General features: G+C 43.1%; 1 protein-coding gene across 1 annotated transcript; it reads right to left on the bottom strand.

The window, feature by feature from the left end:
- Positions 1 to 3,701: 3,701 nt before the first annotated feature.
- Positions 3,702 to 27,036, bottom strand: RASGEF1C (RasGEF domain family member 1C; the record flags this gene model as incomplete). Its single annotated transcript, XM_084295114.1, has 13 exons — positions 3,702 to 3,726; positions 4,119 to 4,191; positions 6,108 to 6,231; positions 7,368 to 7,463; positions 10,727 to 10,822; positions 11,292 to 11,371; positions 11,473 to 11,575; positions 12,652 to 12,747; positions 15,805 to 15,879; positions 16,954 to 17,166; positions 22,396 to 22,533; positions 25,124 to 25,246; positions 26,860 to 27,036. 13 exons carry the CDS (start codon positions 27,034 to 27,036, stop codon positions 3,702 to 3,704), a joined length of 1,419 nt encoding a protein of 472 aa, XP_084151240.1.
- Positions 27,037 to 27,226: the final 190 nt, after the last annotated feature.

The following is a 27,226-nucleotide window of genomic DNA, read 5'->3' as shown; positions in this document are numbered from 1 at the left end:
TATGAAGCAGTCACTGTTAGGCCAGACACCATTAACTGCATAACATTTTTAGACTGATCTGCATAACTATCTTTTCTACTAACACATTTTCTTTTTGATAACTCCAACTACAGCTTCATTAACCTGAACTCCATTCTGAACTGGATTAGCAGTGCTCATGTGCTTTAAAAAAAGGTGCATAAACTATTGCAACACAGCATGATAAAGTAACGAGGGTATCAGTAAGGGCCTGGCTTGATTTTAAGGGGGTGATTATCTTATCGCTACTGACCACATCATAAAAACCTTCAAGCTGAGAAAAGTCTCTCTACGCTTGAACTGCTTTTTATTTGAAATGCCACAGTAACTTGTCTTGATGTTAGTCTAATGACTACATGCCTTTCAGTGGCCTAGTGTTTGGCATTAAGTGATACCACTCTTTTTTTAAATCATGGTAAGAGCTCTCCACGTTTCTAGCAAGAATACATAAGTATCAGAGGTGTTTTTTCTCATTTTGTGTTTCACATAATGCTAATATTTTCTTCTGAAAGAAATCCGTTCCTCAAATTGTCATCCTTTTTTTTTTTTTTCCAGTTGTATTCAGGCTTTGTAATGCCTGTCGGTGAAGCAGAGCTCTGACCACACCACCCTGCTGTCTGGAGCTGTACTCCCTAGTCAGGCCAAGTATAAGGCACGAATGCAACCGAAGCTGTAACTTAACTCTTGAAAATCAATTTAAATCAATAGGATTTTGGCCACAGAGCTATGTGAAGGCAAGCCACGATTCCTCAAGTCTATTTTGAAAGTATTGCTGTCTCATTTTAAGGTGTTGTGTACTCTCATCTCCAAGTTATCTGCAAGGTGCAGTCAGCATTTCTGGAGACCACGTGCTATGGATCAATGTACCATGCACCTCTATCAAGCAGTAACATTCACCAAGAGATGAGGATGTTTAGCACCTCTAAGAAAAAAAGTGTGTGACTACATAAAGACTTAAAGATGATCTGGTGCTTCTGAAAGCCCCACTAAGCCCTTAATACCTCCCTAAATCTGACTTCTGTGCTCCCATTTTAAGCACTGAGGTTTGAAAGTTTTGGACTATGAATTTGTTTAGCTTGCAACATCGATAAACTTTATGAGACCAAATTTTAACTCATTCTTATGAAATTGCCTGAATGCAAGAAGGTACCCCAAAATGTAAAATATTATCAAGAAAAATCATACTTTGATTAATCTCCTGGGTGTTAATACTTCAGCTGTACCAGCCTCAATGGGATCATTAGAAAAGGAATGAGCATTTGCACTTTAAGAAACAATTTTTAAGGAAGGGCCAATCCACCTATGGTGGGTTTCAGATGACTGAAAAAATCCATTCCATCATGAAGTCACGCTGTGCCTACTAAAAAGATTCAGACATCACAAAAAAAAAAAAAAAGCCCATTTAGCAAACACTTACGAGCATTAGCATTGTTGCAGGTAAATTTGTGGTTATTGCTCTGGATTTGTTTGGAATTAAACAGGATTTTAGTGGCATCACTCTGGAAATGGTTCTGCTTGAAGAAATGGCTGTGTGCGTACATTTCTCTGTACAGCTGTCAGCTCATGTACAAAAATTAACAAACAGCATATCAACAGTGTCACCAGAAGCATTGCTCCCTGGCTGGAATGATGCTGTACTAATCTTACGCTTAGTTCTTCCATACACAGCTTGAGTATTGACATGACATTTTCCCCTGACATGTTGCCCCTACTTGAACTCATGTGCTGATAGATAAACGAAAAGGAGAATTGGATTTCTGCCTCAAGCCCCTCCGTGCACAAATCTGGATGAAACTGTCCTGCTCACTTTGACTGCTCATCTCACAAAACTGCAAGAGTGGATTCCAGGTTGCCACGGTCCAGACTGCACAGGTTTTCACAGATCAACACCCCACACAAGAACGGCACTGTAAACACTACCAAGCTTTAGTATGTCACGTAGAACATGTCTCAGGCCACCGTACCCCAGATCAGCTTAATTTTCTGGGTTGCCCTCAAACAATAGCTCACCAATACCCCTCACATTTCAACAACTCACTCATGCATGGGTAACTTTTGTGAGGCTTGGCAGTGAGCAGGAACAGTTCTACCTTTCTGGCTAAATGCAGAGCCAGGTTTTATGATTAGCCTCACTTTTCCAAACCCTACAGTCATTTTGGAATCGCTCTAAGTTGAAATAAAGCAGTTAATGATTTCAAAGCAAATGTGATGTTCTGCCATTGTAGACAGAGAAAGACTGGAAAATCTGAAAGGCCAGCATCAAATCATTAATAAAACTAAGTTCAATATCACACGGCATTTAGGTTTCATCAAAACTTTTTGAGGTCTGTTTTGGGGCAGGTGGAACAGTCCTTTCACATATAAACAAGTACTCTACTGTTAGGGCTTAGTTTTGAATCTAATATCCATACAGTTCATTATCATTTATTGATAATATATGAGCACCATGATCATTGTACCAGTTAGAAGAGAAGCCACAGTCTCTGTATTATCTGTAAGGACGTGGTGGATATGGTTTAGACCCTAAAAACCAAGTAAGATAAAAATGGTTATCTGTTAACGAATGACAGATTTTGTACTTTAGTTCATTCATTCCAGTCTGAAAACCTTTGTCTTTTTAAAGCATACCATATAGTTCCCACTTCTGAGCAATTACTTCCCCCTTCCCATCCTCTTAGCATCATGTTGCAAAACAAACAGTACTGTATTAATTGAAACCTGATAGATTTTTATCAAATGCTAATGTCGTATCTTTTCTTGTAAGTGTGATAAAGCCCTCTAACGGATGCATCTCACCATGAACAAAATTAGGGAGAACACTACGTACATTAAATAGAGGTAAATTGAGCCCAGAGTAATTTGCTTCTTCAGTTCAGCTTGGGGGAGAGGTGGTATTTAAGGAACACCGTCTACACTGTATGCCCTCCGCAGATCTGCTGAGATTCACAGTAAGAAAAACAACAGTGGTGGGAAGAGTAACTAAGCAATAGCCATACTTCAGATCATTCTCTGTAAAAATTCATAGGATGTGTCCGACTCTCCCATGCCGATGTGATCTGTATGTGACATACATGTGTACGTATGAGTGAGTGATGTCATTTTCATCCACTGGAAGCTTATACCTGTTGCAGTCAGTGCTTTGTTCAACAAGGCTGAGGGACTGCTAATGTAAGATTAAGTTCTTCTTTCTTCATTCAGCAATGAACCAGATTGCTGCTGTGTCAGTTTAATTTTATAATCCTCAGAGGGTTTAAAGAGCTGCTATCTGAAGCACCTGCTTCTGAAATAGTCATGTCTATTTTTATTTTTACATTTCCATTCTCTTTTGCAGTACCATGGTTTTCCATGCTCCTGATTTTCTTCCGTTTTCCTTCAGAGGCAAAGGTTACAGTGATCCTGACGCAGTTTGGGCACAGCCACAAATGGTCTGTCCTTCCTTTATCTCTCTCATAGTTAGAAAAGCGTCCATGTGCACAGTTCTGTTGATTTCAGTGGATGAATCCAGTTCATCCAGCATGTTAGGCAGTCAAAAAAAAAAAACAAAACCAAAAACAAAACAACAACAACAAAAAAAACTCAAACAAAGTAAATTGTCTACATCCCAAACAGGCATCTTTGGAATCAGTAGTGCAAAATGTTTGCGGATTTCTTTTCTTTGACCTACTGCAATAATCTCTTAATCTTCAAGTCTTTCCTAAAATAGTGGATCTGCAAATTTAAAACATAAGAACAATGAAAAAGTAGTAAATATAAATGTGATATTTTTTTTGGTTGTTTTACATCACTCTCTTCAGATTCTCATTTACATCAAACCATTTACCATCACTTATAAATCTCTTACAAATAAGAGATGTAAACTGTAGGAAGATTACAGGTACAGCACTGTATAAACACACGAGTGGAAGATATCCTTTAAATGGGGGATAATACGAGATTAAGTTTAGTTTTTATCAGCACAGACCCAGCTCTGTAAATTAGTCATAAATGGAAAAGACCTCCAACGGAGGTCACGCTTTAAACGCCAGCACTTTACAGGCTTTGACTATCAATGCAGCATTTTGGAGGTACTTCAGAACTGAGCTGATACAGTGAGTGGTTACCTTAAGGATTTCCATCTGTCTTTTTCAGTCTGGTTTTCTGGACTTTCACTTTCATAGGAAGCCAGATACAAACCTGTAAAAGGTAAAAATATGTTATTTCAACTGCAACAGGAACTCCCTCGCTTCATGGTCTATCATGTATCTGGAAATCAATATGACACTGGCGTTTAGCTCACATTTTTACCTTTGGAAATCTGTTAAGTTAATTTTGATGGAACCGTAAAGGAGGCCAGGGTTAAAATATGTTAGCATGACATTCTTATAACAACACTAAAGAGTTAAATGGTCTCCAGTTTTGAATAAAGAGATCTGGGCCTATTTACTTCATCACAGTGCTGCTACCAAAGTGTTATATAAACATTTAAAAAGAGAATTGAGAGTGAAGCAAGCACACTTTTAAAATTAAGGCTTTTCCCATTACTTAACACAACTTAATCTTCCTCTATCTTTTTAAAGCTTAAGAGAACACGGTATCTTAACTGGATACAAAACAGCCTCAAGATAAGAATGAGTTACAGAAACCAGAGAAGCAACACAGTAGACGAAAATAAACAGGTCTCTTTTTTTTTTTTTTTTTTTTTTGGTGGTGCATTGATGTCTCACTGTCTTCACACTTTTTTTTTTTAAAGTAGGCTATGATGTGTGTTCACATGCATGTCCTCATTTCACTCTTTAGCGATGCTTCACTCCTTAATGCAGGAACCGCCTCAGTATTCAAACCTGTGTTATAATTCAAGCACATTTTAATACTCAAGGGTTGGCTCACTATTCCTCCACACCGTGACAAGCACAGTCCAGCTGTACATCACGCACCAGGGTTGCATCTATCTGATACATTCTCCCATTTTTTACTCAGGGTGAATCTTTCCACCCAGCACTTCATCCTGGCTAACAGGGGAGGCCTGCTGTGGCTTCTGCAAAGGGCATCTCCTGAAGTGTAGGAATATGGTAGAGGATGTGGGAGAGAAAATCTGCAAGCAATTAGTGGCTTGAGGTCACTCTTTTTCAGTCTACCAGCCCCAAAACTGTACTTTTAAACACCACTTCTGAGATATCCTTGACTTTCACTTTGTGTCCCTTCAGAGCCCAAATACAGAACAAATGCCTCCTTTTACTGCATTAATTATTCAATTTTGGTAGTAATTTTTCTTAGCATTTAGGCAGGATTTTTGAGGGACTATTTTGACATTTTTAACTATGAAATAAAAGCTGTCTGGTCTGATTAACCTGGATCAGTACAGAAAACTGCCTACAGAATCGAGAAAAAATAAACCCAGTGCCAGTATGGCTTATGGGAACACAGCTATAGATGACTTCCGTGCGTGACAATGTACAAGAAGCAACTGACATGACTCAATATGAAATGGCACAGCCCATTGTGCTCGACACCAAATTGAAAGAAGCAAAGAAAAGACAGATAGGACTAAAAAGACAACCAAAGACATAATTTCAGACCAGCCTTTTCATAGCTACAGCTTAAATTAATTACTAGAAAGGATTTTTCTTAAAAATTCTTTTTCGTAGATAATATATTTCTTTGCTGTAGTGAAGGAGGTCAGTGGGACTACCACAGCCCCAAGCTGTGTTCGCTAAAGAAATGACAGCGTTGGTTTGCAGAAGAGATTAGTCCTGGCTCCATCAATCACAGAATGAGTTTGGCTAAGGGACAGCTGACATTCACAGCAGTCCATGACATGGGTTTGTGGCCATTTTCTTGATTACAAAAATAGGGCCAGCACGGCAACTTCCTAGACAGCGCCTCATAGAGAAGCTATGGACTAGAGAAAAGCAATCAGGCAGCAGCTTTACGAGGTAGATGGTTTCATCTGCAAAATCATGTTGATAGTTTGGGGATAATACACAAGCTGTGTGACAGAAAAGCTAGGAAAGAACCGGTCAGTAAGAGAGATCTCCAAAGCATGAATCAGGTTGTTAATTAGTAGTGATGAAGGGACGTATTTTCAGTGATTAGAGATTGTACTGTCTTACCATCTTCAGTAAAAATGGGAGCAGTATGCAGGTAGTGGATTATGTTAGCATCTTGTTCAAAGGGACATTCCACTTGTTTCCATGTTATAAATTCTCCTACTTGCTTAGCCAGTTCCAGAAATTTCTGTGAAGATAAAAAAATGTATCCAGGAACAAAGTTGGGGTTACACATACTTAAGAACAGAGGGCATAAACTTTGATGGAATGGGAGGGAACAGAATTATACACATCACATGAAGTGGAATGACTCTGATCCCTCACAACTCTTTAGGCCTTCCAACAGTAAATGTACATGTCAAAAATATTCTGATATAATTTAAGGGGATGCCAGGCTTTATCTTATGCATTACTCACTATCTCACAATGGGAATGGCTGAAAGAGAAATTTAATGCAACTGATCAAAGAGGTGCTGAAGAAATGATTTACAAAGAATCTGAGGGCTGGAGAACCATTTTCTCATTGACACGGGTCAGTTCTTTCAAAAGCATTTCATCTCTTCCCCCCCTCCACAAGATTACATGATCACAGCAATTGCAAGGCACAGCACAACGTAAAAACCCGAGTGCCTGCACACAGCCACTAGCAACACATTGCACCACCATAAAACCACCCTCTCTGGCACAGGATATATTAGTACCTAGTGCTGGGGCTGCGGGGGAATATCCTACTTCTGTTGATAGAAATTCTTCAGGGTAAGACTTACAGGCAGGAGATAACACGTTCAAATCCTTACATCAATAACACGATATTTACCTCTTGAACACAGTGACTCTGTACTCTATATGTAATTCTGCCTGTATTCTAATCTTTCTGTAACGACCACAATTAGTTTGCCTTACTCTGCCAAGTCTCTTTATCGAAGTGAGAAAGGGCTAAGAAGGCAGATACAATTTAGTAAAAAGTGTTTTATACTGATTTGTCAAAGCATGCATGTAAGGCAAATACAGCTTTCCTTGTTTGCTGAAAAAGTCCTCTTCCCCTCCAAGTCATGTGTATAATCATGTATGCTGCTGACACGGCATTTCTAGCAGCCAACCCACATGAAGCAAGTCAGAATAATCTGTTTGTCATGTTTGTATAAAATATATACATTATTGCTTTTAGAAAACATTCTGAGCTTGGTTTAACCTTCAAGCAGTCATTTGAGATTGTCCCTTTTGGCACACTCAGACTTTGTTGGTCTGCACTGAAATTGCAGGCGAATGGTCTTACATAGTGCTCTCAGAATGGGATAGATAAAAACAGTTTTCAGATCTTACTTCAAAGTTGACGTGTCCATTTGGAAGGCGATTAGCACATCCTTCATTCAAAAAATAAATGTCTTTGATCAATAGGCTGAAGAAGGGGATCACAATCTGTGAAAAGAAATGGCATAACTATTATCTTTCCACTTCAGTATTTTCTCTGCATGAAACGAGAACTCAGCCAGGAGAGAGGAGAAAAAAAGTATTAACTTTTCAGTGTTTTGTGCACCTATAAAGCAGCAGAGTGACAGGCAAGCAAAAGGGCAGGAGGGTATTGAGGCACCTTCAGTCATCAGGAGAAAGAACGCTGAAGTGAGTGTGAACTGAAAACAAAGTGCACTGAGCAGACTACCATGACTAAGAAAATACTAAAAACCCAGTTTATTATCTCTTGGTACATCACAGCATCATTGTCTGAAGCAGCCTGAGGTAAGGAACACAATTCGGCCTAAGGTTTGTTTTCTACCAAAAACTATGATACTCACTGTCCAGGATGGCAGTGGTTGTATAAAGTCAAAAGACACACACAGAGCTGGAGCCAGGCACTGATCTCCAGCTAGGAATTACTGCCAGCCTCTGCCTACATACTTGTTTTCAGACAGATACAAGCTTGTTCTGCCTGCTTCACGCTGCCTGGGAGCTAGGTCACCATCATTAACGGTACTGAACATAAACTAAAAGCCTTGCTGAGAAGGAAGGTATATTAACGTGGGCTCAGTGCCATGCTAATACAGTTACAGAGCCACCAGCCAGCTCAGAGCGTGGGCAGTTTGTTCTCATCTGCATCCAAAACGCAGCAAAGACATTCCCTAGGATACCAGTTCTCCACTCATCTCCAGAGGATTTGTATCTTTTGGTCACCATTTATTTCCCCAATAAAAATATGCCACCCTGCTTGTTTTGCCTTCCGAGTTTCTGTAGCAAAAACAACAGAAGTGGATAGAGTTACACTTTAACGTTGGCTTCAATCCAGGCACTTTGCTAGCATAATATCTGGGTTAGTGCCAGAAACTCCAATTTCACTCCCTTTTGATTCCCCCCAGCGCATCCAACCCACCCACACGCCGAAGGGCAGTTGCCTCCTGCAGGAAGAAGCAAGCTAATGAGATCAGACGTGTTCTTGCTCCGCAGCATCGCGTGGCAGCGACGCACGGCACGGTGCTGTACACGCTCCCAGCATTTCAAAGCCGATCAGAAACCCAGCATTAGCACTGAGCACTGGGTTTCCCAGTGGACTGCCGTATTTTGGAGATGGAACAGGTCATCTGACTGCACAGCTAAAACCAGGCTTACGTCCTGACGAGCACAGTGCTCTGAATGCTGCATGAGGCACCAGCCCTCCTTCGTTAGCGGTGCTCTTCTCACCCTGCACTCTGGCAGGTTTCCTTCTGCCTCTGTATCACATCTCCTGGCTTTGAGAGCTGCCTTCCCGTGCCTTTTTACAAACCTGCTTCTGAACAAGTACAGGGAGTTTTTAACTACACCATTTACACCCTAAGGAAAGGGCTGGATTAAAACAGTCCGGACTGAGCTCAGGGGATCCTCCATGGGTATCCTGTGATCTTCTCCTACAGCCTGTGCTGCAGGCTCATGCCAGCACCCTGAGGATCACGACAGAGTGGATGATGTATTTCTCAAGCAGGTGGACTGAGGCCCAAAGACTCCATGCGTGTTTCTGTGGTGCCCAACTGCTGAGGAGAGGGGCAAAGGGGACTGCGACCTCAAACTGTTATAAGCACAGCTCAATTAGAGAAAAAACGTTTTCTTCAATGAGAGCACTTTGCTACAAGCTTACTACAAAAGAAGGTAACATCTTTGATCAGGAGAGGAATTGTGTTCTTTCAATTTTACTCAAAGTCATTAAAATGAGTAACTAATAATCCGGTTTACAACAGGCAACACAATTCCTTAATTCCTACAGCATGAATGACACGACCTTCTCTGTCTGGCACTGTACAATACCCAGCATGAGCAACTACCAAGTCATGTGCTTGATCATTTGAACTAATGTTATGTACACAAGAGAAATAGAATATAGGCTTCTTCTTATGTAAAATAGCTTCCTTTCAATTTAATAATCTCTCTGTCCTCCATCCTAACTTCCTAGGGGGAGAGATATGGCAGAGACTGCGAACTTCCACAGGAAATTAAATCAAACAATAAAGCAGCTGGCTTGAATATATATCATGGTTGCAGAAGAACGAAACTCCAAAGAGATCTGACTGATGGGTCCTTGCTGTGTTCTGGGAGAGTTAAAAGAATTTTCTGCTGCTCACAAATATCCACAGCCATTGTCTCCTCCTTGCATACAGAAGTGCTTTTCAGAACAACTCAGCATACTCCCTTTGCAGCTGAGTCAGCCTGCGACCAGCTGCTGATCTCATTTCACTGTAAATGCTGCAAGATTCCATTAGCTTCAGCAGATTTACATCAAATTTGCAGGGACGTGAGATCAGCATCTAGCCTGGCTCCTCTAGTGAAAGAATATTCAATTCTGCCTTATGCTTGTTCATGCAGTATCCACCTTAGCCACGCTTTGTGCAGAGATTACCCATTTATTACTGTGTGCAATTGCAATGTTAAACACAACCACTCCTTCATAAAAATAAATAAGAGAACTGAATGGAGAAAGAAGAAAATGAACAAGATGCACACTGAGGCCCAAACCAGCAGGATTATGCACTAACATCTCATCAATCTGATCTTTTGCAGTATTAGTGATGTCTCAGAAAGCTATATATCTACCGCTAACACTGATGGCTCAATTCTTGCTCAGCAAGATGGCATCAACAACCAAATGAAACGAAAACTCACAAATAGAGAATTTCACCCCAAATTTCCTACAATGGCTTCAGACCAGACTTTTTTTTGGCATGACTTGCAGTAGGTCATCTTTCTGTAATATAAATGGAGAACTAGCTTATCATCTCTGAGTGCTGTGCTTTGTTCTCTAATCATACACTTACAGTAAGGGCTTGTCTGCACAGAGAAGCTGGCTGGCACAGTTGCAACAAAGTGCAGCTCCACCTGGGCCTGCCAAGCTCATGCTCCATACCAAAACAGAAGTCATTTTAATCTGGAATACCCATTCCACCTGATTTATCATTCTACACAATATGAATTTTTAAGAGATACAGAGATGCTTGCAACGAAATCCTCCCTACTGCATGTCCTGCCCTTCCCAGCTCCCTGAGAGCAAGTCCACAAAAGCCCCAGCTGCTGACTTACATTTTTGGTTGAGCTTAGCAGTGTGCAAGCTTTGCACTGGTGCCCCACAGAAGTGAGGAGAGCACTTGCATCAAGTGTTTCAGTCACGCTCTCAGCAGCAATGCACACCAACCGTTTGGAGGTGAATGGGATGTGGTCACACCTACCTTTTCCCTGTTGCTGTGTGCAGTGAGGGATCTGTGAGCAGCCCCCCGCAGTGCAGTTCTGTAGTTATAGAAGTTACCAGTAGGGTCCATCTGGTGCTAGATACACAAAAGACAACACATTGGTTAGAACACAACCTGCATCCTCTGAAGGCAGCTTTGCCTTTAGTTGTACCAAATCGTAAACAGAGCCTAGCCTACATCTTCAAAAATCCACATGCACACAAAACCCGTGAACCACAGATACAATGAGAGCTCTGCAGGCACAGATCATGACTGTAACTAAGATTTTTTCTATTTATAACTTTCCGAGCTTTTATTTGAAGACTAAGGACTGCAAATTTTATATATGCCAAATCCTAGTATTCTCCATACAAGAGCCAACCACCCTGCATAAACTGTTCGAATAGGTGGTTAAAAAACATGCCCTCTAATTACTGTTTATTGGAAGCCTAACTCCTAAAAAACAGTAAAGACTCTAACTACTGTTTATTGGAATGGGAAAATTCACAAACAACAAAAAATCCAAAATACAATTCAAGCAGTATGCCTTTATTTATTCATTTACCTCAAGAATGAAGAATTTGGCTGTTTTCACTTTTGACCAAGTCTTCTTTAACCTGGAAACTGGACTCATGTTCATTCCAGCTGTGAGGGAGAAAGCGTAAAAGAAAAGCCATGGATGAGAGTCAGGCTTCCCCTTTATTTGTTACAGCCCGTGGTGACATCTGGTTAGGAGCTGTACTTACAAATGATTGCCATCAGTGAATTAAAATTCCCTATGTTAAAGCACTCTCGGGCAACATCAATGAAGAATTCAATGACTTGTGCTCGCTGTTTCTTTTTTGCAGGCTGCAAATTAGAATAAATATTTGTAATAAGCACATGCAGAATTGGAGGGCATCTCAGGTAATCATCCCACACATAGCAGGGTCCATGCTACTTAATCGACCCGCTGCTATCAGCCACTGGCCTCAATTCTATTCCAGCAACCCAGTGGATGCCAATGACTGGCAGGGTCCAAAATCAAAGTTTACATTGTGATGACCCAGAAGGACTTCATGGCAGTACCCAGGCTTGCATCAGTGTCTTAGTGATGGAGCAGGCAGCCCAAACAGCCCAAGCAGTGCCTGCTCCCTGCTGGCCTCCCTGAAGTCAGCGGGCACATCACCGTTGACTTTCCTATGGCAGGATTTCACACCCATCTGACACAGCACCTTTCTCCCAGGAAGGCTTTGTTTCCCTGCATTAATCTCTTTCCCCTGTTCTGGGCCTTTCAGCAAGATGGACAGGCCTAATGGAACCTTGCATTTTAATCCACATTGCAACTGGGCTGGAATCACCCCACCTTTCAAAGAAGATCTTCAGACGACAACACTGTCAAATCACAAGCTAAGGAGGCTGTTTATCCTGTTACTATTCCCCCCTTCAAAGGGGAAAACATTAATTTCATTTTGATGGGGTCAATCTAAACAAACTAAAACCACTACCAAGTGAAAAATAAAACCACACCAGTCACAGCTACTGCAATGGGCAGCAGGACAAAGCACCACGCGATGGGAATTCACATGCACAACAGAGCTTCAGGATGACAGCTAACAAATACTGCTCCACTAGAATCTTTTCCAGCAGAAATCTCAGAGGATAATTCAAGGCATTTTTTCCTCTCTTTTTCCCTGCAGGGTTCATTATTCCACACTGTGCTCCTACTACATCAATAGAAAGCATATCCCCAGTGTGCTGCCAGCTCTGTTTTGCAATATGCTTGTCATTTATCAGGTTGTTTCTGTGAATGCAGCACTGCTAAAACTTACTGTCAGACGCTTAGCTAGGTCATAAGAAATAAATCCCCAGGTTTCCTTATTAATGTGCCACCTTAAAGCGGTACCTCGAGCAGCAGTAAAGCACGCCACATCTATTCCCCTTACCATGCAGATTTCCGTTGCTACAAGATAGCAGAGTCTGTTGAACCATTTCACGTAGGCCTCAAGGTTACTGGTCTTCTTCTGTTCACTGAAACAAGGCTGGGGAGCAAAAAGCACAGGAAGACTTGTAATTGCATTTCAGATACCTGCCCGATTGCTAAGCTACATCCTACACAGAGCAATCACTCGACCTGATCACTCAGGCACCGAGAAGACAGCGTTAAGGGCTCCTTGGAGAAAGGCAGCGGGTGGGTGGGTGCTGTGTGGAAGCACGGGGTCTCACCCCCTGTGTCACTCCACACAGTTCAGAGCAGTGCCTGGAAAGCATCCCTGTTCTGCCTGCTCACCAACGCAGCCTGCGCTGACCCTTGCTTGCTATTACCAGCCAGCAGGCAGCAACACCATGAAGAGAAGGTAAAACGAGCACCATTTTCCACAGCCACCCAGTTTGTGCCTTTGATTCCAGCACTTCCCTCACTTCAGTGAACACCATCACCCACGGCTCTTTTCTAGAGGGGAATAAAGTTCCCCATAATTCAGGGAAGTGAACAAGCAGTGAGCAAAAGAAAAAACACCGCTAGTTACTTCTTTATGGGAAAAATATTTCTCTTATTCTCTCGAGTATTCAGGGTAATAGGCTGTGCAGTGCCCCAGCTCTGTCTTGCTGGCTGCTCTGGAACAGGTCACGTACATGCAAGACACACTTCTTCAGTGTGAGCCATGACAAGAAGCACTTTTAGGAAGTTTTATATCAATTCCCGCAGCTAATAAGGGGCTGTGGGAGCAGATACTTGACTGAACTCCTGCAGCTACTTTGATATCAGCAGATAATTTGACTTCAGCAGGGTGACAGGGTAGCTCACCCAGCCTGAAGATGCTGCTTGGGGTTGTAAGAATTTTAAGAACTCCTTTTCCCAGCCCTCAATTCTGAGACTGTCCATCGAGGACACACTGCTCTCTAGAGTTCACATCATTTACCTGAACATTCGTCAGCATCCACTAGAGGGTATCAGAGAATACTGGATTTTTGTTTGCCACAGATGATCATTTCCCAGAGCTGCCATAAATACATGCCACCAAGAAGAAAATCACAACGCATAACCACAGCTCCACGAACGTCAGTGGGACTACCCACGTTATGTAAGTTAAACAAGCACCTAAAACCCCTTAAGAAATAGGCCTCGATGTGATTTACATTACATTACGATTCTTTGAATCAAGGCAATTCAAAGAAGGACAATATTTACCTGCAATTCTGTATGCAGGCATTTTTGGAAGCAGAAATCACAGTACCATACTGGGGGCAAATCTTAACAAGCCTGAAATTCCTACCCCCTTTATGAGTAGACTATACATAAAATAAATATATATATATATATATTAAAAGCATCTCACAAGTAAACATGGGCAAGCAGCACGTGAATATCAAACAAAAAGAAAACCCAAAGCAGCCCCAGCCTATCCACAGCAGTTGCTTTTATTGCACTCTGTGGTATTTCTTGTTCCCTGTTACAGAGGAAAAAAAAAAAAGTATACGAAACCTAGTTTTTGTTCTGAATGTGATATTTCCATCACAACACTGCTGTCCCGTGCCAGGTCACAAGAACGATAGCTAATGCCACAAAACTTGTGTAAAATGCATACATTTGAAGCTGAAGGAGACAGCTTTTTAAAGGTTAAGATTTATAAATGGCAACAATATTTAGCACCTCCCTAGCATCCTCCATCTGCAGCTCTCAACGTGCTTGATAAACATTCACAAATGAAACCTTTTGAAGCCTTCATGCAAGAAGGCAACGCAGTGATGCATCCCTGCTTTGAGCTCTTCTTTTCTCCCTTAATGTGCACTACGGTGAAGTCACAGGACTGGCACTGGGCAGCACCCCAGCGTTCAGTTTTGCATTTGAAGAACATGCGTAACTGTCAAATTTGTTTAGAAAAATCTCTTGTCAGAGTCTATTGAGATGTTTTGCTTGGATTTCCCATCCCACTGCTACTTTTGGGCTCTCTGCCTCCCATTCTAATTCTTCCTGTCCACCTTAGTTGATGTTTTCTTATGCCTCTCTTCCCATCTTGGTATTACTCTGTGCTGCCACCACATTAGAAATTCTAGATACAGCTACAGCCATTGTGCACACACCTCCTTATTGCTGAACATTTCCTTCTTCTTCTTAGCATCCCTTCTGCTCTATGGCTTGACAGAATTTGACTTCAATTACTGCTGCCTCCATCCCATTCTCCCAAACTTCACTCAGATTCAGTGCCCCCGTATGATCCCTTTCATTTTTCTCTCCTCTCCCTGAATCTCCATAACCCCAGTGAGAGAAGGACAGAGCCCAAGGCTGCACTTTTTGTCTGTCCGTGCCTCCCTGCCTTCACAAGTACAAGCTATGCTGGTGCTCTTTGGGAAACACTACAAACAGCAGTCTCCCTGTTTCTAGTGATAAATTCTGCCACTGATGTATGACCTCAGTGGGAGCCCGTGCATGGGTCTGGTTCTGGGGAAGAATTTTCCACCCTCTTTCTTTCCTGGCAGCACGTGAAATCTCAGACTCCCACTCTCCAGCCAGAAAGTCTCTTCCCATGTTGAGGCACTCACTGAAACGCTGCTTCAAACCCCACTGGAATCAGCGGAAAGACTCTGACTGGCTTCCAATAACTTAGGAGGAAACTAAGGGTCCATGCACTCCGTTCCCTGCAGAGCTTTGGGTTCCAAGCTATTGTGTGCAGAGAGCAGAGGCTGTTGATTCATGACGCACTGACTCACTGCTGTGGTGTCTGGGCACACGCCGTGTGCATTACCTCATGTCCAGAGTCTTTACGCCTCTAACACCAGCAGCAGACACCCCCTGGTTGTGCACAGCTACAGGCCCTCTGCCCTGGCCAAAGCAGGTTAGGAGGAGAAGCCAGGGGTCAGAATTTCAGCCAGGAGGCCAGTCTCTGGCTGGGACATATTCTCACAAGGAAGGAATGACAACGACCTGCCAGCAAGAGATCTACCACCAGGTCCCATCCTTGCAGTCAGCTCTGCCAGCTGGCCTGGCCCTGGCTGATATACGTCCCAGGCCCTGCTTTTATGGATTGGTTCAGCTCACATCAGTTCACCCAGAACAAACAGTTATTGCAGGAAATACTTTGTGTGTGGACAAGTCATACCTTAGTGCCATCCAGAGGGTCTTTATGTACAAATGCCTGCACAAACTCCTCGGGTCCAATGTGACTTAGCCTTTCCTATTAGAGGGGAAAATGAGAGAGACAGGAAGAAATAAGAAAGCATCCCAGTCTTCCGTTTCTCTTGGTAAAACATTCCCATTATCTGTAAGTTTTGAATGATGTTGCTGAACTGGTAGACAGCCAACTAGCACGAGACATTAAAATTCATAAGAACAATTAGAGTTGTTTCAGCAGAAAGAGGAAGATGAGAATAAACACGTCTCATTACTGAGAAGCCACAGCAAAAAAGCAAAAAAAAAGAAACACATTTTCAGTAGGTCACAGGTCACAAAGTATTTTAGTGGAGATATTTTGGAATTCATACAACCTAATCTTAGGACACTCAAAAACCATTAAAATCAATCAGGGAATTATTAAAACATCTGAAGATCTGCAGAGGGCAGCAATAATGTTTTACGCTTTTCCGTGAGCACCCAGGGAGGACCTGAACCTGGGAGAAAGGTGTGCAGCACAGCACTCTGGCCAAGATCTTGGTGCTGCAATTGGTGCATTTACCATCAAAAGTCTGTTGGAAAGTGAACTGCAGTCTGAGGAGGAAACAGCAGGACTTTGTGTGGAAGTGGGGAGCATTTTTGGTATTTGCACACCCTTGGATGTCTGTGCACAAAGTAACAAAGGGAAGAATGAAAAAAAGATATCAGGCAACTCAGATACTTTATGTATCTGTAGGAATGGATTTGAATTGTTAACATTTCTTCCAAATTAATAAAATGGCTTATGATCAGCCATTTCAATAGCACCTTCAGGTTTTAGGGCTCAGAGTGAGTATCTTGCAGAAGGGTACCTCTTGAGTACCTCTTGACCTCCCTGGGACTAAGACCTGCGTTTAATGAATAAGCAAGCTGAAAAGGTAAAGTGACGTGCCCCAAGATGCACAGGAACACTCTGATATACATCTTGCTTCCCAAGCATCTCTTAACCTATCAAACCCTGCCTTCTGCTGCAGTGATGATACAGCACAGGATGTGCTGCAGCAGTGCAGACATTTTTTGGTTGTGTCTGGAATACTTAGCAGCTGATGGCTTAAAATAATATCTCTGCCTGCAGAAGTTGGAAACCATTCCTACGTACCAGTTCCACATGTGTCAGCTGCTGAGCCAGAGTGTAAGGGTCACTGCAGACGCTCAGGATCTCTCTCTGAATTGATGGTGGTTTACTTTTAAAGGCAACCAGCTTATCAGAGACAGCAGCACTGATCTTGACAATCCCTTCTTGCCCGTGGCTGAGGGTTGCAAGCTTCTGATTCAGGGTCTGCAAAAGCTGATTCATCTTTTTCCAGTAGGCCTGGAGAGACAGGGAGAGAAAGGAACGTAAACCACTCTCAGCATTTGACCAAGGTGTGTTTTTAAGCTGAATTTTGCCTTCTGCAAAATCCTCCTAAGCCAGCAACAGGTTACCCGAATAATCGGTTGGCTTCATTACAGCTCTGTGCTCCGGGCCGCAGCAACAGACTGCAGCCTAGAGAAGAGGCAAGCAGGGCTGGTGGGCTGGGCTGGCACCAACACTCACACATTGCTGCCAACACCAGTGCTGCTGGGATCAGAGAAGATGTAATGCTGCAACAGGAGTTATTCCAGCTTTCTGGAGCACAGCAGCATTTGGTACCCATCCTTTATGTCAGCGACGTGTTGGCTGAAAACTCTACGTGTTAATAGTTCCTGGTCAACTCTAACTTACTGGGACTAAGAAATGTTTTTAAATCTATTCTCTCCAGCCTTTTGAGCTGAGAGCAGCAGAAGCACGCTGTTACTTGCTACCCAGCTGAAGTGGTCTGAGCACCGCATAGCTTTGAGTATTTAATATCCAAAATGTTAATTGCTACTGAAGGAAGCTCATATCGTATTCCAGGCACGGCCACGTGCTCAGCGGGATGATCATTACCAAGTTGTGCAGGTTGCTCTCAGAGCTGGAGCAGCTCTTTACAAAAAAAAAAGAGTGGAGCTGCTGGCCATGGAGGATGGGCACAAAGAAATACCTTCAATTCTTCATGACTGACATACGCAGACATTATAAAGCTGAGAGAACTGGTAGATGGGCTCTGAAGATGAGGATTAATTGTAAAAGTCCTTGGACTAAAGCTTCACATGGAGCAGATGATGTATCGTACTGAGGTGTTCCTCTGCAAGAAAGCCTCATTTGCTTTCCCAGCCAGAGAAGAAGCACCAGGCAGTGGTGCGATGGGTGCTTGCTGACTTTCTGAGGACACAGTCACTTGGGGCAGTAGTTTTCAGGCTGGCCTGTTATCAGCTGCTCCCCCAGCACAAAGCTGCACAGTAGAGAGATTCTCTGGCTGCTCACGTGTGGAATACCTCCTCTCCCTTCATCCCAGCAGATTTCAGTGATGTCAAGTTGCCAGTAACATCAGTTTGTAAAATGCCAGCGTGAAACCAGAGCTGGCACACAGCCCGCTCGTGTTACATCTGTACTGTGCAGCAGATGTACACCTTGGCACCCTCCGTGCAGTTTTTATTGTCACAACAGGGACTTGGCCCACGTGTGCCTTCCCGTGGAGGCCAACACACACCTGTGCCACGGCCAGGCTGCACGCAGCCCAAGTGCATGCTTGGGAAGTAGTCCTGAATCCCATGGATCAGAAACAGCCTTTGTCTTCTCCAGGCTTCTGTAGACTGCAGGTAGTCTTCAGTTTTCGGCACTGACTAGAGCTCACGTGTTAGGTATCCAAAGTAGCAGAAACTGGAGGCAGTATTCTCCTTGCTGACATAGGATCCCACCTGCCCACTGGAAGCAGTGTCCCCATAACATGCTTACTTCTGCCCTGTTCCCGTTAAGGTCTCAGGCTGGAAGCCCTCAGAACATCCCAAGTGCTTCAACTTCTGTGCAATGCTTTGTAATGTGTACACAGTTCTGGCAGGAGGTTTCACATTGCTGAGGTACCTCTCATTTCATGCAAGGAAGATGTTCTTTTGAACCAGACTGGAGCACAGCCAGAGAAGCAGTTTGTAGTCAGGTTATTTTGCAAACCAGAGCTGCTAAGTCCAAAACGAAGCAAGTACCTAGAAGGCAGGAGGGACTCATCTTCAAGAACATCAACACAGGTTTCATTCAGAAGCAAATCACAGAGGAGGAGTGAAAATCGAGTGAGGAAGATGTAAAATAAATAATTGAAATAGTTTTTAGAAAATAAAAAACATCTTTCACTTTTTATCTGTTCCTGATATATACCAGCTCCACGGAAAAGAGACTTCTGGTCTTCTTCATGTAAGTCCTGGCTCAAGCAGATGGTCACTCTGATTTGCAAAGACCATTCTGGGCCTGAACTACTGAATGCCATCAAAACATTTCTGCAGCTTACATCCAGGTATGTTTGCCAAACTCAGAATAGCCTACCAAGGTCTATGAATAGAATACTATTTTTAGTAGAAAATCAAGTAGTGATGTATTTTGACATTTTGTGAACATGTTTTGAAAATATGGAAATTAATCTCTGAAACCAAACTTTTCTAGAGAGTATAAAGCATTCGGCTAAAAAAAAAAAAAAAAAGCTGAAAACCAACTTTGCTTTCCAAAAGGAGTTTGGATGAGAAATCTTTGCTCAGCCATGTCTGTGCAGTATCAGTCTTCACTGTTTGGATGAAAAGCCAAAAAGCAGCAGAATTCTTTGAAAGACATGAATATTTAGCAAGTCTTTCAACACACCATCAAGAGATCTAGTTTCATCTAGCGTCATAGGGAACATAACACAAAAAAATTGATATAGGCAACAATAGACAAAGATTTGGGTAAGCCAACCAGATAACATAATGAAATAAGAGTTAGTGGACATAAAAAAGATTATTCATAGAAGAGAGCTCTTGAGAGACTCACCCAGAAACCTTTTCCTGTATTAGGGGAGAAATAAATAAATAAAATCAAAAACTGCTTTTGCCCTTTTAAAAGTATTTCCTGCCTCCTTTAAACTATGTTCGGTAGGTGAAAACAACATTGTTCATTACCTTCAACGTGCTGATAATTACCTTGCCACCAAGTGACCCCCCTTGAACAGGAGCCGCGTGCGGGACTCTGTCAACCTATTTCACTTCATTGCCACATTAACAGTCAAAAGAAGCCTGCTACTGTTTAATATTTAAAGAAAATGTTTCATTCTTTACTGGGAAAGTTACTCTGAAGACGGCAGGCCTCAGCAGGTGGCTTAGGAGCTCAAATTTTAATTAAAATTTCCAACTCTAAATGCAAATCACAGCACTTAGTAAGAAATGCTTCTCAGCATGGACACCTTCCTAAGCACATCATGGAGCCTCTGGACGACACAAAGGACAGAAGCATACACTGCGGGGGAAAATCCTGCATTAACCTACATGGACTAGATGACCTCACAAATCTTTCAATCTTTAATTTCTCTCATCCGCAATGGGAACAACTTTTTTTTCCAAACAACTAATGGGCACCACCACTCTTCCGTGCTGCTCCTTAAAAAAAAAGAAATTTGCATCTGCAGGATACGAGCTGTTCCTTAAATTAATTATTGATTTCGCTCAGGCATAATTACTTGCAATTATAGTTCCTAGTAGTATTTGAAAAACAATGATTTAAACCTAATCCAGTCTGAGGCCCCCCAGAGCACCCAAGAATGTCATTGCTCATCTGTGCATGCTCCAAAGCAAAGGTGCGCAGCGTCTGCCCAGGTTAGGCAAATAAATTACTGCTTTGTATGCAGAAGGTTGATTTGTACCATTTACTTCTCTTTACCGGGGCAGGTACTTAGCACAAAGCAGCTGCCTTTTAAAACGGTTTTCTCCACACCTGTTAAAACCCTGCTGTCTGCCCCGTTGGCTGGTTCCTTCTTTTCAGTACATGTAGACATGATTTCGGTAGGTCTGTACAGTTCAGGTGCTGGTGCCTTTCTTGGCGGTTGGCAGGAGCAAGCTCATTGCTTGTTTCCCTTGAAGAAGAATTTTGACTGCTTAGGTCAATGGATTTGGGTCCCTTCTGGGAGCCCTTTTTGTTTCCTTCAACTCCAGAGAAGTGTCACGCAGCTTCCCCTTCCCACCCTGTCTCTCCCGCAGGCTGGTCCAGCCAAGCCGTGCCAGCTGAGAGCCACCCAAAAGTGCCAGCTGTGATGCCAGCCCAGCCCAAGTGCAGCTGTTTCCATTTCTCTTGTGTTTCATGTGGGTAGGAGGGCTCAATTTCATTTCCGTTTTGCTGCAACTCCACTAATTCTTTCTCTTTTTCTCTCCACCCTCCCTCTCTTGCCCTAATGGGCATCGTTCCTCTTGTTACACTGAGTTGCACACATCTGTGGCCTGACCCTGGTGCTGCCAGGGGGACCGAGTCCTTCCACATCCCATGGTTAACCTAGAAGTAATTAGAAACTCTCTATGCGCTATTTACTTTTATCCTTGTTATTTTCATGGACTTTGTGGTACTTTTAATGTTTCTGAATTAATTTATGGAGTTCACCCACCTGAATTTGGAAGCAGGCCTCACAGATGTGCTGTTGACTGTGTCCTGCTCTGCCACATGCAGCTCATGGAATTGAACACCAAGACCACGTAACTATATAGGCTGATTTTCTGCCCAGAGGGCAACAAACTGCTGTCTTCTGCCACTTTTATACGCCCAGAGAAGCTATATGCCCATAACCATTTTTATTTTTTTTTTTGTTAAAGGTAGGAACTGTCCCTTGCAATCTCACTGTATCAGCAAAACAGACAGGATTCAACAGGAGCTACGTTTTGGCCCACAGATATATGGACTTTGATGGGGATCCCAGTGGCATTGTCTGCCGTTCTGTGACTGTCTGCCTTCCGTCCGGGTGCCAGCTGTACCATATCAACCAGCTCAAGCACAGGGCCTGTGAACTCCTTCACGCAGGACAGGAGTGTGCAAATTGAACCCTTGTTAGATTCACTAATGAAAAAGATGAGAAAATGCAAAGATTGTTTCAAGACAGTTACCAGACTGAAGACATGTAAGGTTAGGAATGAAAAATGGTTCCACTTTCACAACCACTCATTTTCTTAGAGATAGGAAGCCTTTGTCAGGCACCTTTAAGCAACTGATCATCCTGATCATCTTTTTTTAGTTCCATACTGTCAATTGATGATGAGCTGCTTGTTCCACTCCACAATCACTAAATTAAACGTCCTGAAGTGCTCCCTAAGTCATTGCTTGGGCAGGATGGTCATGATACTTCACTCCTCTGCTAGGCTATAATTTGGGAGATCACACCTCTGTTGCTATTTGAATTCTAAGCACCACTTTCAGTCTATGCTATCTATCAGATCTCCCGTCTGTAAAAGAGGAATATGCAGTAGATGAGCCCCATTGATTACTCTGATGGTTCCCTGTGTTACTACCACAGGAGTACCTACACCAAGAGATGTGGCTTTCAGGGAAGCTACTACAGGTTTTAACCACTAGAGGAGAACAAAACCGTGAGAGTTCCAAGGCAGAGTTCCTAGAAAAGTGGCAAACATCAGGAGGAAAAGGAAGAACCATGTGGGAAAATGAACTGAACTCTTCCACACAGTGTCACAAGTCAGCCGTCCTCACCTCATCACATGGGGCTATCCTGTGAATCATGTCTTTCAGATGGCCGATCATCCGCTCTTCCTGAAAGTCATACGGGAATGTTTCTGTCCACTCTGTCAGCAACTGTAAGATTTTGGGTCCGAATTTTCTGATTCGTGCCTGAAATGGAAACCAGAATGATGCACAGGGATTGAAATGGGTTTACTCTTTAAAGTCCCAGCAAATACATATCTTACTGAATGTGGGGCCAGATTTTCAAAGAAGACACTTAAAGAGTTGCACCTGCAAAATCTGCACACATGCAAACTAATGGCATGTTGCACAAATGACACATTTTGGCATGCAAATATACCAGTACTTAAATCCATGCGCAACAACCTGGTTTACATGCAGATTTAAGTATTCTGCACATGCAATTGGCCACTTTGTAGTTGGCTGGACATTTTGTGGGTGCAACCTTTGTACCTTTTTTGAAAACAACTGGCCTTTTGGCTGATTTGAACCATGTGTTCTTCTCCTTTGAACTTACAACCCTCCTATGCTTTCATCCTTTCCCAACAAAATTGATTATCATGTATCTCTTGCCCAACAAAGTGGTGAGTCTTTTACTTCTTTCCTTTCTGTGAGGATGAAAAAACTGCTTACTGACCAGGGGCATACGTAACATGAGGAAGAACAGACGGACAAAACACCAGCCCTTAGTAACTTTACCTGGACTACTGACAACGTTGTGCTCTTCTCACATGAGCTCAAGGTCATGATAGGATAAGGACACCCACTCACAGAACACACAGCTGGTGCCCACTTTGCTTTTGGTGTAGATTTATCTGAGGATGCAGCAGCAGAACAGTCGGGATGATACAGAACAAGGAGGGAAATGTGGGGAACAGCACAATTGGTGCCTTAGTATTATCCCAACAGACTGCCAGTGCAGCTGCTTCCAAAGCTTTCATCCTCCATTATCCAAGAACATGGGAAAAGGAAATTGCGTTAAACAACAAACTGCATTTTTATTTACAGAAAACACAGACCCAAACAAACAGCCTTCTTTTGCATCTTACGTACTGTAGCTAAAGTGTACCCTGTAATCAGGAAAAATTATACTCTAGAGCTCCCTGCTTTTCAACCAAGGTGGTTGAAACGCGTATTTCAGCTTTCCACCAACAACAGGTTTCAATGAACCACATCTCTAAAAATAACTGCTGTCAGCTAGCATTAAGTTCATGCTCAAAGACCAGCAGGTGGCTGCTAAAGGGAAAGCTTTATTGGAAACTACAAAGGTCTGGGGAGACATTTGCTCCAGCTGTATAAACTGCTATTACGAGTGGAAGGAGAGGACGTGGTGCAAGTCAGAGGACATGGCTCAGGGGATGGGAGGTCACTGATGTGCAGTTTCAAAGTCAGCCCCAGTAACAGCTCTCAGTAACACAAAATCAGCTGTCCCACCAACTGTGCATTACTACAGGAACGTCCAAAATGCAGATTCACTTTAGGCAGATTTGAGATCATAATAAGATCATGTTTCTCATTTCTTGCAAGGTTTAATAAGCAGCAAAACTTTGGAATGCTCACATTTTTAATCCTCCTAAATTTGCATCTGGCATAGCATCAGAGAACAGAATCCATCATACCTCAGAAAAACTGTTTTGGATGCTGCACCTCACACAGGTATTTCTAACTTACACTGTATGTGCAACCTAAATGCTAGACTTCTATGCAGTCTGGCTGATTGTACCGTGCAGCAAAGGCATAGCTCCTGCTCCTCATGCAACCAGTTGCTCAGGTTTGCACAGGCCAAAAGAAGCACGCACACTCAGATGTTGGTGATTGAACACTGATGCCAAAAACATCGTGCTTCAAAGCTGAGAAAGCTGATCCTGAAAATCATGCCAGAATTCTGGGTTCTTTTTTTGGAAAATTGCAACTGGTGCGTGTTCTTCTCCTCTCCACTGCACTCAAGATGCATCTCCTGCTCCAGGTAGCGTACCGGAGAGGTCTTCCATCATGCACTGAGACTCTCAATGTGATCCAGTGGGATCCAGCTGTATCACAGTGCCTGTGGGACTGCCAGAGGATGCAAGCATGTTGTTAAACACTGTACTGGTCTGCAGAGTTGCTAGGGCAAAACAGGAGGAGCAGTGACGCACTAACAGCTTGGATTTGCTCATTCTGTCAGCTTGTCACAGCCTCAGTACTGCTTCAGCTCGCTCCTGGTGTGCCAGACAGCGCCGCTCTGCAGCACGGCTGTGCAGACAATCTGTCAGTGCCAGCAGCAGGAGGTTAGTGGGTAGCTGCACGCTGGTACGTGGCGTTCACGGTGACAGGTAAGGCCAAAGGGAACTGTTACATACTGTACCAGAAGCAAGAAATAAAAAGGTCAGACGCATTAAGTAAAAACGGGAGAGGGAGCAGTGTGCCGACACCTGCACTTGACAGTGTGTGAGGTTTACGTCCTACCTCCTGGCATCCTGCAGGCTTCAAAGCCTTAAAGAAGTTAGGAAGGAAAGTCACCCGGGAAGACTGAGACAGTGGGAAGGGGAAATTAGAAGAAGATCTGAAGTGATTAGTGGCCGGAGCACTGCTCTGGGACATGGTACTAAGATGCCTCAGTGTCAGGATCTCAACAACAACCGTCACACTTAGGAAAAAGTTTCATTCTATCCAAAGGGAGGCAAAGCCACAAACCAGAGCCCCAGAACTCTGTCTGTTGAAAATGCCTCACATTTTTCTGATGTAACGATGAACTAACCTTGTCCAGCACGGGGTCATCCAGCCGCTGCTGCTCAATGCACTTGTGACAAACTCGGGACAAAAGCTCATGGGGTTCGATGAAGAGTCTGGAACTCAGCAGGAATGTAAAGATGTAGGCTTTCTGTGGGAGAAAGTCAAGCACACCTGCTGTAAGCCAGCCACTCAGTGGGTAATATTAGTCATAAAAGCCCTGAACTCCACGGTTTTATTCCCACTGGCACAGACAGAACAGAGCTGTGTGTCTAAAAGCCATCGATTCCTGGCCCCTACAAACAGAACTGGTTGCAGTGGGCACAAGAGGCAGCGGTAGCTCCTACCTCCACAGCATCCATGTCCAAACTTTGCTTGCCCAAACGCTGTGCAAAGGTGCAACGAAGACTGTGTGTAGGTTTCTCTACAGGAGCTGGCCCAGGTATTGGAGACAGCACCACCAGGAATGCACAGAGACCACTGGAAGCTGATCGTGTAAACTCAGGCATCCCAGTGCCGTACAGGGCTGTGAGCTCAGAAACCCCCACAAGAATCACATTTTGTTACTACCCTGAAGGTCTCACTCTGCCTCCTTCAGGGAACATTTCATTTATTCTCCCAACTCCCCAAAATATGTTTCTATCAGCTAAACTACACCACATGCAGCCTCACATCTGAGGGGAGCAGGCCTGTTGGATAAATCCTTGGATTATTTAAAGCATTTCTGCAGTGAAATTAAAGTATATGCATGAATCCTCAGTCATTTGCTTCCCAACCCACCCTGGTGCCTGGATTATCTTCTTTCCCCCAGACCTAGCCATGCTCCTGAGCAGCGGGTGCAGTATTTCCTATCACACATTCCTTAATGAAAATCTCACAGACTAATCAGGCCATTACCTATTCTTATTGCCTTTCTGTTCTTTTTTAATTAACATGCTTCTTTATTACTTATTTTTAGCTGATCAGAAACGGAGCTGCGGGTAATTTAAAACATGCTGTCTGCTCTGCATTGATAACTTTAGGAGTTCTCTAAACTGCCCAGAAGTCAATGCTGCTCCAGTGCTTTGAAACACAAGCCCTTCCGCAGAGACATGTTAGCACTTGAAAGTCTCCCAGTAAAATTCTGTGCTGAATTCCACTGAGTATGTGCAAAATCCAGTGAAGCCAATGGCTTTCAGGACCATAAACCTGCTCACAGTTTAAATCCTCACACTGCTGATGGAGAAACATTGAATATTCACTGATGGAGAGAGGATTAGGGTCCGGATCCTGCTGTCCAGTGACTGCAAAGTCGCTGTGATCATAACCCCAGGTAAATTAAGAAGCCACCAGAAGCAGCTTTTCTGTTGTCACTGAGGGACTGTTTTGTACCTGCAGTGAAACCTGGATGACTTCAGCAGCTCCTGAAATTCGGCTAATTTAATGCCAGTTCAGATTTGAAGTTTTTTGCTTCAGTCTTCATCTAAATCTCTCTGGGATGCGCTGCTATTTTTGCAGTGCTCCTACTGATAAATCTCTAATTCATCATCGCCACAGCTTCTCCCCCTGCCCTGTTCTCTCACTTACAGGCAGCATCAACTTTGGGATCTACTTTTTCATGGAAACAAATGCAGAACAGCAAAACAGCATTTAAAGCAATTCATTTACATACCCCGCCTTTACATAAGCCCTCTTAATTCAAAATTGAAGACATTTGCACTTTTGCATAAAGCGCAGTCCCAATTCATCCAAAATAAACTGTTTATTGTACTGTGAATGGCTTACTTCAGGGTAGTAATCAGTGGTAGGTATGAGATGCTGGATTAGAGCATCCAGAGATGCTGAGGTAAGGTTTCCATCCTGGAAGATCAGTCCTCCTTGTTCATCTTCTTTTGCAGTATGTAGATGAGGGCTGAAGCTACATGGGGTAAACATACTGGTAGAAGTCAGCGTTTGGGGCATGCCTTCCTGCAACAGAGAAAAGCTCACATCAGGCAAAGACCCTTCAGGTTCACAGACACAGCTGTCTTCAGGTTGGTTTGAAAACCAGAAGATAGTAATGAGAGCTTCCTGTTCACATTCACTCTTTGTTATATCATCTTTTAGAGTTGTCATTAGCAGATCACACCTGCAATGGGAAATACACACGAAA

This window comes from Netta rufina (assembly GCF_964035555.1).
Source record: "Netta rufina genome assembly, chromosome: 14".
Taxonomy (NCBI): Eukaryota; Metazoa; Chordata; class Aves; order Anseriformes; family Anatidae; genus Netta; species Netta rufina.
Note: the sequence above shows the minus strand (reverse complement) of the source record. Positions and strands in the feature narration are given on the sequence as shown.